General features: G+C 41.2%; 1 protein-coding gene across 3 annotated transcripts in view; it reads left to right on the forward strand.

The window, feature by feature from the left end:
• Positions 1-10,318: 10,318 nt before the first annotated feature.
• Positions 10,319-15,470, forward strand: part of LOC140698653 (putative N-acetylated-alpha-linked acidic dipeptidase) — a 28,636-nt gene continuing 23,484 nt past the window's right edge. For 2 of the 3 annotated variants that reach the window (XR_012076449.1, XM_072969024.1), the window contains exon 1: positions 10,857-10,978. Coding sequence is in view for 1 of the 3 variants with exons in the window: in XM_072969024.1 (XP_072825125.1) it covers positions 10,926-10,978 (53 nt within the window). In the remaining 2 variants the exon portion in view is untranslated. Of the gene's footprint in view, positions 10,374-10,856; positions 10,979-15,470 lie in introns of those variants that run through there. The other variant, XM_072969025.1, reaches the window with a different exon arrangement.

Genomic DNA, 15,470 nt, shown 5'->3' on the forward strand with positions numbered 1-15,470 from the left:
GCGTTGTTCTCATCATCTGCCTAGGACCCATTTTTGTCCTGTGGGACTCTCCTCATGGACCCCTGTACTGGAACTGCAGTGGGGAATATTTAATGGGAGGCAGGCTAGATGAATAAATGAGGTGTTTCACCTGTTTTCCAGGCAGTGTCTGCATTAATTCTTAGCAGAGGCCCCAACTCCTTCCTACTGCTAAATTTATATATGTACATTGAAAATCTGTTTAAGGTAATGCCCTTCATTATTCTTTCTTTTTATTCCCCCTAGATACATCTTTTACGTACCAAAAAGAAATGGGTTTTGAGTGTTAATTTTGTTTCTAAGAATCTTAGTGATATGTTTATCATTTATAAATATGTTTTTGGGTTAACAATGATCACATCAGGAGTGATAATATTTACCCTTTTTATACCTCACATTTATTTCACAGTGTGTTGTGTCATACGTCTAGAACAATGTTAGGAGTGAAGATACGTTATTGTCCTGGTTGTGACTTTAAAGCTGATGCTGCAAAGCTTTAAAGCAGGGTTTCCCACTATTAAAATGATGCTGATTTATATAGAGTTTAATTTATTCTTAATATATTAAGTCAATGTCTATTTACTTACTTTATCTTAGGTATTTAGTCATGATGATATTAATTTGTTTCTCAAATCCTTTTTATCATCTCTCCATCTGGTTTTTCCTCAGATATATTAATTTGAGGCAATTGTGTTGATGGGTTACTTAATAAACTCTGTTACATTCCAGAAATGAACCCACATGTTTGTGCTTTATTGACAATATGACAAATTTGGGAAAATTCAGCCTTTTCTGTAACAGGGAAATCACATGAAGGCCTCTGGGTACACACAATCCATAGCTTCCTATTTATTTTTGATGACCTAGATGTGAATTGTGTGTCCCAGAGTAACATGACCCCTGGGAAAACACATGGAAATGACTTAAAGTCCAAACACATCTGTTACTCCCTTCCCTTGATATTTTTGAAACTGTTCAGTAATTCTTCTGTTATCTGCAGTTTTGCTTTTCTTGATTCCAGTGATTAAAATCTTGGTTGAAAAAATATTAAGTGGAAAACCCAGAAATAAATAATTCATTCCTTTTCAGTTGTGCACCATTCTGCGTAGTGTGATGAAATCCCACACTGTCCCCCTCCATCCACTAGGAACGTGAGTCATCCCTTTGGGCTTATCCCACATCTGTCATTTAGTAGCTTCCTGGGTTATCAGACCTACTGTCCAAAAACCACACTGCTTGTGTTCAAGTAACCCTTATTTTATTTAATAATGGCTCCTAAGCTCAACAGCAGTGATGCTGGCAATTCGGATGTGCCAACGGGAAACCATAAAGTGCTTCCATTAAGTGAAGTTGAAGGTGAAAGTTCTTGACTTAATAAGAAGAGAAAATAAATTATATGCTAAAGCTGCTAAGATCTACAATAAGAACAAACCTACCCATGAAATTATGAAGATGGAAAAAGAATGTATGCTAGTTTTGTTGTTGCACCTCAAACTACAAAAGTTACAGCCACAGCGTGAGATAGATTGTTATTAATCTCTTCCTGTGACTGATTAAAAATGAAACATCATCATAGGCATGTACGTATAGAAGGAATTCAGTATATATGGGGTTCAGTGCAGCTCATGGTTTCAGGCATCCATGGAAGGTCTGAACATAAGGGGGGGTTCCTTAAGAGGGAAGAATTGTGGGGAAAAAAACTCTCCCAGACTGTTCCACACACAGACTGGATGCAAGTCACACTCACTCTTCTTCAGGTAGCAGAAAATTGGTGAAAAGATAAATGGCAAGAGCAATCTTGGTGTTTTCGTGTGCAAGATGGCATGAAAAACCAGAGGAAGGGTGGATAGCCTTCTTCTCAGTGACGCTTGAGCTGAGTCCTCAAGGAGCTAGCAAGCCAGAGAGGATGGCCAAAGTGTCAGATTCTTCTTTTTTTTTTTAGTGGGGAGGTAATTAGGTTTATTTATGTATTTTTAATTAATCTTTTTCTTTTTCATTGGAGGCACTGAGATTGAACCCTAGACCTTGTGCGTGCTAAGCACGTGCTCTACCACTGAGCTATACCCTCCCCTCAAAGGATCAGATTCTTGTACTTACCACACTTCTTGAATACCCCTCATGTCTTAGGCATCATGCTAATCATTAGACACTCCTTTTCTTCAGGTGTCTTTAAATTCCTGAATTCCCAGCTTGGGCTTGTGGTCCTGTTTGCTATTTTCTCTTTTGTGGGGATCTGCATATTCTCCTCTGAGTCCATACACTTTTCCAGTACAAACTTACCATACTTCATACTTTCATCTACCAGTCTGACTCTAATGACTCCTAAATGAACATCTAAGTCCATATGTTTAGATAGAAATTCTGATCACAAATAAACTACCTTATCATCTCCATCACGATTTACTCCTGATTACCAATCTAAAACTGTTTTTAAAAAGTCATAATTCATAACTCTTTCTTTGAGTATACCTTCCCTTAGCAGTGACCACACCCATCACCTAGCTGCCCAAATCCTTAATAGCCTACATTCAATAATGCCCACCCTGCCATCTCCCCCAGTGCAGTGCAGATGATCTTTCTTCCCAACACACAGCTTAAATGTGAACTCCTGGACGAGAGTCTTCCGTCTTCCACACTCCAATAGGTTTTTAACAAGTAACTTTAAATAATTACTTTTTCTCTGCACTTTGTCATTAAACACAGAATAGGCAGAGAAGATAGATTAGTAATGGGTAATATAGAGTTCTTTTTTGTTGATAGACAAGAGAAAATAAAAGTTTTTAAAATTTAACTTTTTAGAGAGAAATTTTTTGAAGCTATATATACTGTAGACTTTACATCTTTGCTTTTTGAAATAAATATTAATTAAAGCTTATTTTGAGTTTATATTGAACAAGAAGGCAAGTGATGCAAAGGTACATATGATATTAAATGTGTTTAAAATACTTTTTCCGGCTTCTAGATTCTTGTAGGCACTTTTGGTATTGTGATAAATATAAAAATACGTTTTCATTCTCTCAGAATGTGAGGACGTATCTGTATTTAAATGAATTCAAAATGGCTGAAATGTTGAAGGTATTTGGAAAACCATGTTGCAAATTTTACCACTTGCTTCCCTGCTCAACATTAAATTTGTAAAATAGCATCAAAGACATGATTCTTTTTAGTTTAAATAACAGAGACTCTTGGTACTGGGATGTAATAAAGCCTATAACCCTAACTAGAGAGTAAACTTAACTAATCAGTATTGATTAACTTCTAATAATACATTCAGGAACTATATTTAGTGGTGGAAATACAGTGGTAATATATAGTGGGACAAAATCATGTAAGTGAAAAACAAACGCTTTATTGTACGACGGTAAAATGGGAACAATGTTCCCTGCCCTCCCATCCCACCTCTCGTCGGCCAGGCGATGGTCCTAAATTCAATCAAAACAAGAAGGGGATGGTGTAGCTCAAGTGGTAGAGCACATGCTTAGCATATATGAGGTCCTGGGTTCAATCCCCAGTACACCCTCTAAAAATAAATAAACCTAACTACCTCCCCATAAAAAGTAAAATAGTTAAATGCTAAATAAAATATATATGAAAGATTTTAAACAACAATGTATGACCACGATGACTGTAATCTGCACAATCACACACACATGTAGAATCAACTCTAATAAGCCTTCGAAGCACACATTTTTCAAAGACAAGTAGAAATTGATTGGGCTCAAGCTCACTGTGCATGATCAAATCAGGTTTTGACATCTGCCTTCAAATCCTGAGAAGTTAAGCTTTGGATTCTAGTCCCTAACTTTTACTTCAAAGCTCCTTTCCAACAACATAACAATCCGACCCTCTTATCAATTTATTCAGGCAAAGATTTGTTCAATGTCCCTCATGCTGCAGCCAACGTTTTTCCCTTCTTGCCACGTCACCCTCCAGGGGAAGGTTTATTATGGGGCTCTATGTGGTACATCAGCCAACTTGCTTTCTCGTGGTTGTTCACGAATTCCTGGTTTCTGCACTAAATTGCTGAGGCTTGTATATTTTTTATGACTATATCAATGGAAAAACACATCATTTTTGTAAAATATAGAAAAATACAAAAATAAAATAAAATCACTTTAACATCAATATTCCTAAAAACACTTTATGACTAATTTGGAACACAAAGAAATACTGTAGTAACAACCTATGCTGTGATACTTCACTTAGGAAAGGAAGGGCTAGGGAAAATGGGCAAGAATAGGGAAGTAAAGGCTCTGGGGTTGCTTTTAACAAGAATGGGCCCCCATGAGAGAGAGCCAGTGCTTTTGCAATTCAAGGTCATTTTTAAAACCATGTCCATAAACACTTAGGAGGATTAACCTCTTGAAATATATATATATATATATTTCATATCTATACATATGTATATGTATAGATATATATGTATACATATATATGTGTGTATATATATACACATACACACACACACACACACACACACAGTATATGTGTCTTTAAAGACTTAAAGACGGGGTCATGATTCCCAGTTCTTCTAAAAACTCTGCATTCTCAAGTTGATTGATTGGTGGGAAATACATCAAGAAAGGGAGGTGGGGATGTGTGTCATTCCTTCAAAAAGATTTATTTATCCTAATTTTCCCTTTGTGCTTATTGTTGTTTCTGTTTTGCTACAATGCAAAATATAAATGATGTTGGCAGAATCTAAAAAAAAGAGACACAAATGAACTTATTTACAAAACAGAAACACACTAATAGATGTAGAAAACAAACTTAATGGTTATAGGGGGAAAGAGAGGGTAGAAGGATAAATTGGGAGTTCAGGATTTGCAGATCCTAATTAGTATGTATAAAAATAAATCACAATGCTGTACACCAGTAACTAACACAACAACGTAAACCAACTATACTTCAATAATAAATAAATAAATAAATAAATAAATAAATAAATAAATAAATAAATAAAGTTAACCCAAAGGGGTCTCTGAGCCTTTCACTACTGTCCCCCCACCCTGAGCTGGGCACCAGGCAGAGGATCACCCATCCTGCTATTACCAGGAGGCTGTGAGGATGAGGATGAAGAAGTCTCCATGCTCCAGTAGTGTAGTGGCCACAGGTTGTCCTACATTAAACTCTTACTTTAAAATTCAAAAATCAATCAGTCATTAAAGTAAAGCACTTTCTCCATAACAGAACAAATTTAAATAAATCTCAGGAAACATATTTCTAAGCTTTCTAAGACCAATCTGCTGTACTCTCTAAGTGATGAAACAATCTTTCCAACTTCTTTGGAAAGTTAAAAATAAAAATCCTTGATATCAAGAAACTCAGATAACAAGGTCCATTTGAGGGTGCATTTGTGGTCCAGTGGCTCTTGATGAGACAACAGTCACAGAGATGTGTTTATGCAGATAAGCCAAGGTGTTGAATCAATCTCGTCCTAGGTCTGAGGAAATCTAATCACTCATATTAACACCCAACAAAAGGCTTTGAATACATGGGTGTGGTCTTCAGAGGCTCCATATAGAGACTCAAGGAGCCAAACTCATTTTTCTCCAAACTGAGAGCGAGTGTTCGGAGCTCACCTGGCTGTGGAGGCTTCTGAAAGCTGCCGCTCCCGCACCTGGAAGCCTTGATCCCCAGGCTGGATTTGTCCTCTGCCTTCCCCACAGTAGAGTCATCTGCCTCTCCTTAGGTGGGTACACCATTCATCTTAGAACAGTTCCTGACACTCTCCTGAGGGAAACAAAAACAAAATTTCCTAATTTTACCAGAAAACTGAGGTGGTTTCATTGAAATAGCCTTGTTTGCCCACTTACTGGAAGTGATTCCATTTCCATTTTGTCATCTAGTCTTGGCATGCGAGTTGGAATTAATACGGTGATTAGTGTTAGTTCTCTGGCTTCACTCATCTCTTAGTAATTTCCGTGCACGGAAAAGACTCAGAAAGCGGGTGCCTGGCGTCTCACAGTTTTCTGTTTGATGTAGAACCTAAAACGATTTTTAGGACTCTTTGCCTCCATATGCAGTGCCTACTTCAGGCTACCCTGAGAGTGGAGACGCCGGTATATGTTCTCTTTAAGGTTTGGTTTGATTCATGAGTGTGGTAGAGAAAACAAGAACAGGAGGGAAAATGCAGCTGATGAGCGTATTCATGCCAGTAGATTCTGGTTAGAACGGGAGCCAACGTGACGGCATTTAGTCTCCTGTTCATGAACTCTGAATGTATTCAGGAAGGTTTTGGGAAACACAAAGTGCTTGTGGGTGTGGATTCAGACTGAGATGAAAAAGGACTTCCAAGGAAAAGGCCTGTCAACTACAAGAAATAACGAAACGCACCCTTAGTCAGGTGTCCCGTGCCCCGTGCCCGGCACTGGGCATTGTGACCGGTGCCTTTAGAACACTTAGGACCCACCACCTGGAGCTCTGAAGTCGGTCAAGCTCCTGAAGCTCAAGCTGTCTGCAGGAAAATGACCTCAGCAAACCTAAGGCCCCACCTCAGGTAGCAGCTAAGGGGACAGGAAGCAGACGGTGCTGGTCGGGCAGCGGGGAAAACGTTCCGAAGCGCTTGGGAGCCCTCCTTGCGTCTCGCTTTTCCATTTGTGTCAAAGCCAAAATGTGTCAAAGCCTCTTCTGCCCCAGACGCAGCGCGTTACTGAGTCGGAGCCTGAGTCCAAATTTGCTTAGGCCTCGTCTGCCTTCGGGCAGAGGAATAAACTCCTCATTTTCTCCCCTCAGGAGCATGGACTCGGGCATCCCAGGAACCTTCCAGGAGGAACTCACCTGCGCCGTGTGCCTCAACTACCTTCTAGACCCGGGGACCACAGGCTGCGGGCCCAGCTTCTGCTGGTCCTGCCCCTGTCTCTTCTGGGAGCGAACGGAGAGCCTGCCAGTTGCCCCGTGTGCAGGCAACGGTCAGGGGAGACAAACCTCCAAACCAACTTCCTTCCGAGGAACCTGGCGTCCGTCCCAGAAGAGCCGGCCTCCGGCAGCGCCTGAGCTCCGAGGAGCGCAAGGAAGGTCTTCCGTGAAGCCGACACGAGCCCGCTCTGTCGGCTCTGCTGCGGCTCCCGGGAGCGCAGGGCGCGCGGACGCCGGCCCACCGACGAGGCCGCGGGGGAACGGGGGCAGCGAGGCCGCCCGGCTCCTCCGGGGGGGAGCGCCTGCCGCCCGGGGCTCTGCAGCGCGGCGCCGCCTGACGCTGCCCGTCTCTGGGGGAGAGCAGGGAAGCGTGGCGGCCCGTTCCGGCCCGTCCGGTCTCCCGCAAGGACCGGCAGCTAACGCCTTGGGACACCCATCGTTCGGGCTCTGAAACCCCCATCTGTTTGCTTTCCTGGTGCTGAAATTCATAGTTCTCATCATTACAGCAGAAGCTGGCCAACCAAATGAGATCTTCATGGGAAAAGATACAAGAAATCGAACAAAATCTCACGACAGTTGGCAGAGGAACTGAAGTACGCCAACGTATTTCTCTTTGCAAGAGGTTGACACAGACATGCCAGAAACGTATCTGTTAATAATTCGAGGTGAAATCATCACGTGCCGCGAAATTCTGAGAATGGGTTGATCACCAGGAAATACATATTCCTTCCACCACTGCAGCCTACCCTCGCAGCCTCGCGGGGTTTCAGACTCTAATGGGGCAGTAACTACAACAAGAGAGCCACTAGGGGACGTGCAACAAGTGCTAAGGTGGAGGCCCCTCGTGGGATGGGGACAATTCCACAAGCAGGATTCAGGGTCTTGGGGAAGTTTCTCAGGCTTAAGATCCATCCCAATTCTGGAGTTCAAATAGTTGTTTAAAACTCCATGGATTGTTTAAGGCCTAGATTTCTGTAGATCATACATTCTAGAAAGAAAAGGGCAGATCCCTGAAAACCATGAGTATTTCAGTCTGATTAGTACCCGAGCCCAGGTGATGCAACGGAAAATGAACAGCAGTTTGAGGAGTGAGACGGTCATGGTGAAAAGTGGCAGCTCACTAACTAGAGAATGATATCGGTTCAAGTAGGAGGAAAAGTGAGTGTTAAAAACAAAACAAAACAAAAACAAAAACCTAAGGGGAAAGAGGAAGACAGAGGTGCAGAAAGAGAGAGAGAGAGCGAGCGACTCCATCCACGCTTGGAGGGAACATGCAGGGGGTGAGGATCAAGGACCTTCCGGACATGGTGGGAAGGAGCCTGTGGCCCTAGAGGGGAGGTGGAAACCCGTTCATAGAGGAAAGGAGGGCAGGGGGAAAGGGCTACGAGGATGGACATCTGCCTGAGGGCAGGTGGGTGAGAATCTTAGGAAGATCTTTGCTGACGGCTTCTACCTCTGAGAGTAAACTGGACCGAGGCTGCAAAGAGAGAATGTCAGCCTGTGGAGTTGGGAGGTTTGAGATGAGAGACAAATTTACACAGTGAGACTGAAATGAGGAGGCTGCATACAGCCTGTGAGTCGCCCATAAATTTCAGTCGCTTGCATGGGGTCGTTCAGATTTGACAGGATGCATATGAAAGAAATGACCCATCAAAGCTTTTCTCCGGGCGTCTCACGAACTCTTGAAGTAGAAGAAAGTGGTGTGAGGAAGGGGTGGGTTTGGCTCTGGATTCAGTAGGGAAGAACGGAACACAATTGAATGAAAATGAAAGAGGAATGAATTTTGTTTCTGAGAAGAGGGAGGAAATGAATTGAGGATGAATATAGCTCCTTGGAAGCGGACATGAATCAAAGAAAACTAAATGTTTTCTAAACCATCTCCCAACAGTATTACGTGTATCGCTACAGAGACACGATCAGGAAAACGTATCAGATGCTCCCTCTAGATCTCCAGGATGAAGAAGATTACTACCTAGAGAGCCTTCTAAGAGAAGGCCAAGAGACATGTCTGCAGATCAGAAAAAGGCAAGAGGAAATGATTGGGAAAAGGACAGACCTCAGAGCAATCCATAAAGAACTCACGGAAATGTGCTACAAACCAGATGTGGAGCTGCTCCAGGTAAGAACGGAGCAATTGCCTGAAAATATATTATCTGAAGCTCACACCTTTGACTTCCATCAGATGGTACCAGCCCTACATTTCTTCATGTCTTGCATTTAAGGTGGGAGTCTTCCCTAGTTGGAAATATGAGAAATAAATTTCAAACCATCCAAATCACGGGTGAGCAGGCTTTATGGAACTGTGATTATGCAGATTCCCCAGGGAACACTCCTGTCTCAAACTCTCCTTTTGTAGCTTGTCTGTAAACAGCATAAAGGTACAACTTACGGACTGTCGTTCAGTTTTTTTGGTCTCCAATTGCGCAATGGGAGGCATTGGGGGAAAGCTCATGTATATTTGCACTTCCTGTTGGGGATATTTTACGTCTGAGCTGTCCTTAGTTTGGGGCATGTTACCCTTTAGGGGCCAGACCTAGGTAAGACCAATGTACACAGAGCTGAGGGGAGCAGCAAAACAGAGTCACTGCCCTTGTCTTTTCCCTCCCTCTCTCCCTCTCTCTCTCCCTCTCACTCTCTCTCCCCCTCTCTCTTTCTCACTCTATTTCACACTCAAGATTGCTAATTTTTCAAGAATTTAGATTCTGTCAATATGCTGTGCTGGAAATTCCTTCAGGGAGGAGAAGGAAAATGGATTTCCCAGACTGCTTTCTGGCGGTGGTGGTTGGAACTCTTCTGAAGTCTTCCCCAGCCCACAGACCGGTGGGCTATTTTAAAAAGAAGTCTAATCTTAAGCTTTTTATTTTTCTCTTGACAGGAACTGGGAGACAAAATGAAATGGGAAGTCTGTTCTTCTGTTGCCGACTGGGGCACTGTGAGGGCTGTGAAAGATCAAGCACATTTAACAAAGTGACGATATCAGTTACTACATGACCCTACATTGCCTGGGTGTATGTCGTATGTGTGGCTGAATATGATTTCCTGTTATCCTTGAAAACTGAAATTAGCATTTTTTGCTCCTGTGGCTGAGGGAGGTGTGTATTGTGAAGTTCAATGCAGAAGTTTCTAGAAAGCCAGTTATTTCTGAAGTTAGATTTAAAAATCATAAACACATAGAAGTGCAAGAACTAGGTTTTCCCAGGAATTAGGTGAGAAATGGAGGTGGAATCATGCCAAGAAGAATAAATTAAAATTTTCAAAAATGGCACGAATTTAGCCCATGATCGTGCAGAAAGGGATTTTGATGAAGACGGTTGAGCTGAAGGATGCTGACTCTCCTTAAACGCTGTGTAACAAAGAGTCCTGGGCAGCAGGCAGATTAACCCATCGTCCCCCTTTCAGGAGTGAGTCAGCACAGCGGCACGTGCCTCGGCCTCTGCTGCCGGAACTCCGCGCACCGCCCATCACTGAGCTGATGGACCAGCTCAACTGCTTCCGAGGTGAGTGTCACCCCATCGCTGTGGCCGCCCTGCAAGGTCCTTCAGGAATGGTTTCCTATAGACCGTCTTCCCCTCTTCCTCCTTCACCTTGTTCAGAGGAACAGCCTGCAAATTGGCATGTGCAGACATACTAGGTCATAGAGTCACTATAATCGGGACAAAATCATGGAGCTGCACAGGCATAGATGAGATTCAGGCTTCACCAATTACTTATAAATCCGATAAATAATTTATGTAATGCAAAAGTACATGCTCCAAAAATGGCTCCTTGAGCCTTAGAAATAGCATCACATACAATGTCAGCTGTTCCCCGAGTCCTACAAAACTGACTCCTAATCCAGGATATTCCAAGTCAAAGTTTAAGTGGAGTTACTAAGAGCTGAAATGTATCTGCTTGAATGTTTCTGAGCAATTGAATGTATGATGTGCTTTCCCAATGACTAAATCAGAAAAACCCCTACTTGGCCCCAAAATTCAATGCAGAAACCAGGAATTTGCGAACAACCACAAGAAAGCAAACTGGTGGCTGATGACCCTACACAGAGCTCCGAGATGAACCTACCCCCGGGGGGTGAAGTAGCAGGAAGTGGAAGGAGAGCCCTCAGGTCGGAAACACACAGCAAAGGCAGAGAATTCTTACAAGGCAACCTCTCTTAAGAGGTTTTGTTTTTCTAGGTTTTGTTTCTTCAGTGTCTATTTGCTAATCTAGCTGGAATACCACAGCACTCCTGGTAGGGCCATCACCAGTCCTTTAGTCTAAGATGCACTTTTGTCCCCTGAGCAGGGGTGGGGGAGGCGGAGGTAATCACACTGCCCTGGTCTTAAAGGTGATCGACGCCCAGGTGTCCAGGCTTTTAGATCACAAGTAACTATGACCTCCCCCTCCTTGATGATGTCTGAATTTCTAGGGAGGTTTTTTCATGGTAACCAGTTACCTGCTTCCCCAGACATGCTGACAACTTTGGAACTCAATGCTTTCCAGTCAGAAAGGACCTTTGAATCACAAGGTTATTTTCCAGTGACACCCTGGGTGGACCCTCCCCTGCAGTAGACAACTATGTTTAAGACAGATTTTGCTGGAATGTTCTCTCACCTCTCCACAGTGAGCCACACCCACTTCTCTCCTGACCTGCTCCATCCCCACCCTCTGACCTGAACCCCTCGCAACTACTAATCTGCTCACCATCCCTAAAATTTTGTCATTTCAAGAGTGTTATATAAATGTGATTATGTATACACCGTTTGGGGATTTTTTTTTCCCCACGCAGCGTAATCCTCTGGAGGCTTGTTCAAGTTGTTGTGTATATAGTTTGTTTCTTCTTAATGCTGAGGAGTGTACCATTGTGTTTGGTACCACAGTTTGTTTCACTAGTTGGACGGCAGCTAGCTGGAGCTGCTGTGAAGAAAGCCGCTGAGGATAATCGGGTACAGATTTTCATGTCAACATGCGTTCATTTCTCTGGACTCACAACTGCTGCTCATATGATAATAGTATGTTTACCTTTAAAAGGGTCTGACAAACTTTTCCAGTAGATGTATCATTTTACGTCCTACCAGCAACATAAAAAATAGACACTTCTCATCCTTTTATAAGCACTTACGTACTGACATCACAAAGTATTTCAGGCTAATCTTGTATTTTCTTTCAGCATTTCTAGTTTTCTGATAATTTTCATTGTGAACGGATGTTGAGTGTTTCTAATGTTTTATTAATGCTGTGGTTGCTCGGTTTTTGTGTCAGTTAATGTGATCGTGTGGCTTCTCTTTAGCCTGTTAATATTGTGTGTTATGCTGATTGATTTTTCTGTGTTGTATCAGGCTTGCAGTCATGGGACAAAGCCCCCTTGCCATGGCGTCTGGTCCTTTCAACATGCTGTTGAGTTTGGTTCGTTAGTATTTTGTTGAGGACTTTTGTGTCCATATTCATACTGACCTTCAGTTTCCCTGTGATTTCGTTACCTGGTTTTGGTATCAGGGTAATGTTTGTCATATAGAAGAATTTTAGAAATGTTCCTTCTGTTTTTTGAAAGAGGGTGTCGAGCACTGGTGTTTATTCTTGAGCAGGGAAGCCGTCTGGTGCTGGGCTTCTCTCCTGAGAAGTTTTGATTACTTGTTATAGCTGATTTGCATTTTCTCTTTCTTCTTCAGTTTCAGTAGTTTGTGTGTTTTTAAGAACTCATTTCATCAGGGTTAATTTGTTATATACAATTGTTTATAGCATTCCCTTATAAATCCTTTTTATTGCTGTCAAGTCAGTAGTAATGTTCCCCCTTTTGTTCCTGATTTTAGTAACATTCTTCTCTCCTTCATTTCTTGGTCTGTCTAGCTAATGATTTGTCAATTTTATTGATCTTTTCAAAGAACCAACTTTTGGTTTTGTTAATTGTTCTCTATTTTTTTTCTTATCTTTATTTCACTGTTTTTGTTCCAGTCTTTATTATTTCCTCTTTTATACCTGATATGAGTTTAGATTGCGCTTCATTGTTGAGTTTTTTTAGTTGGAAGATTAATTTATTGATTTGATATCTTTCTACATTTTCAATATGGGTGTTGACAGTCACACATTTCCCTCTAAGCACTGCTTTAGCGGCGTGCCCTAACTTTTGGTTTGTTGTGTCTTCATTTTCATCCATCTCAAAGTGTTTTCTGTTTACTCTTGTGATTTTTTTTTTCACCCAGTGGTTTATTTAGGAGTCAGTTGTTTAATTTTCATGTATTTGCAAATTTTACAAATTTCCTTCTGTTATTGATTACTAAATTCTTTATATTGTAGTTGGATTAACAAAAGGTTTGTATGATTAATAAAATCATAGGATTATATGATTTCAACCTTTTAAATTTATTTGGAGTTGTTTTATAGCCTCATATATGATCTATTTGGAAAAATTTTCCATGTGCACTTGAGAAGAATATATATTAATACTCAAGGCTTTTGTTGGGTAAAATGTGCTATATGTGCCACTCGGCATTTCTGGTTGGCCAGCTTCTTCAGCTCCATGTGTGGGATATGTGAGCCAAAACAGAAAACCTAAGGAACTCACCACTGTGTCATTCCTTGTGCCCTGAGGTCGCAAGCTGGCTCGTGTTCTTCTGTCCACCTTTCAGAGTCTTATGTTTGTTTTCCATCTATTTATAGTCAGAGAATCTAGCTGTACTTAGCAGGAGGAACAGGATAAAGCGCATCTTCTCTATCGTCTCAGAAGCAAAGTCCCGCTGCTTTTCAGGCATCTCTGTTATGTTCCCTAATCATTTTATACCCCAGCCAATTTAATCACCGTGCCTTACAGTTGCTCTGGCTTTCCTGCCTCCATGTCTCTTTACATCACACACTGTCACTGGAGTCCTCTTCACCTCCATCCTCGTATGTCCACATCTTACTCATTCTTTAAAATCCAGATAAGAGACCTCCTCTGGGAAGGTCTCTCTCATCACAAGCTCAATCAAGCTGTTTTGTTCTTTAGGACTTCATCTATTTTCTGGCATGCTCTGTTTTACTTTATAGTTGGCTGTATATGTATCTTCTTCTAACTAACTTATAACCTCTTCGGTGGAATGACCATTTCTTACACATATTGGTGTTCCTTTGTGAGTACAATCCAGTGCCTTGAGCCTTATAGACAAAAAAATCTTTGCCAAATGGAAAAATAAAAATTAATATGCTCCAGAATATAGGTTTTTCAGTTCCTTGTTGCTTACAGACACTTACTGAGCATCTACCATCTATTACAGCCTTCCGAAGACATTTTCAGTATTTTCTGAAATTTTTAGGTTTTGAAACTTTAATATTCAACTTTTTAATCTTCCTGGGTTTTGTTTAAATTTATAGAGTGAAAGAAAGACCTAGAGAAACTTATATCCCTGATTAATTATCTCAGTGACATTTATTGTCAGGCTAAAACCTCTGTTCTTCGTAGATAAATGATTTTCATTTGTTGTTACATCAGATTCTTACTTGCAAATACTGTGTTCTGTTCCAGTCATCTATTTACTTGTCCTTGTGGAGACACTGTAATCTTGGCTTTGTATTTTATTATTTTCTGGGAATATGCACTATTCATTACCTTCCTTATAATATAATATATAATTGACTATTCTTCTTCTTGATGAATTTAAACCTTTTTATGTTTTTCATATTTTTATTTTGAAAAGAAAATACATTTACACAGTTCAGAATTCAAAGGGGTATACAAGAAAAAGTTACCCTCCTGCTCATTTCCATCTCAAAGCCAATCAATGTTATTAATCTCCAATATGGAATTGTACCAATATTTTACATATAATCAAGCATATGTATATTCTTCGTTTGCCCCCTACAGTTTTTTCGTATACATAATCCTCTGCTGTTTTGACTATTCATTATGATATTTAGCAATGTGAAATGCCCCTTCATTTTACTTGGTGCTTTTCATGTGAAATTTTATTGTAGATAGGCAAATAAATTGTATAGTATATTACATAAAGTTCATATAGTATATTACATGGTATATTTTATAGACAGTAATAGTATATAGTACGTGAACTTATGTTTGTTACACAGACGCTCTAGTGAGATAGGCAAACAGAGGAACCTCTCTGATAGAGTACTTTAAAACAAAAATCTTGTTTACAGTTTTCCATAAGCAGATAATCTTACTGTTTTAGTATTGCAAGTGTTACTAGTAGACTCTAGGTCAGGTTGAGCTATTCACATTGCTTCCAATAGGTAGGCAGGGAACAGGCACCTGTGTGCAGGTGCAGAATAAAGGAAGAAACCACAGAAAATGTTCCATGCAAAGCATAGTGTGCATGGGGGTCTGTGACTAGAGACAGAACCATGAAAGATAGATTGATGTTTTCCACTCTCAAGTTTGTCTGGAACCACCTCCTTTTCTCGGCTTCTCTGTACCAAAAGTACATGTGGTTTCCATGCCCAAAGCAAGACTGAGTCAATCTGTGCTCTTCAAACAGTAAAGGCAGGTATGTGGGAGTGAAACAAGAGCCCCACCTTTCCATAAATAGGGCCATATTCTCTTTCTCAGTCAGCTGCTCAGCGAGAACTGGGGCCAGTGGTGTGTATGGTGTGTGGGCTGGTCCACCCGAATCTTCCTTCCTTTTTGA

The sequence above is a fragment of the Vicugna pacos genome, chromosome 10 (genome assembly GCF_048564905.1).
Source record: "Vicugna pacos chromosome 10, VicPac4, whole genome shotgun sequence".
NCBI lineage: Eukaryota > Metazoa > Chordata > Mammalia > Artiodactyla > Camelidae > Vicugna > Vicugna pacos.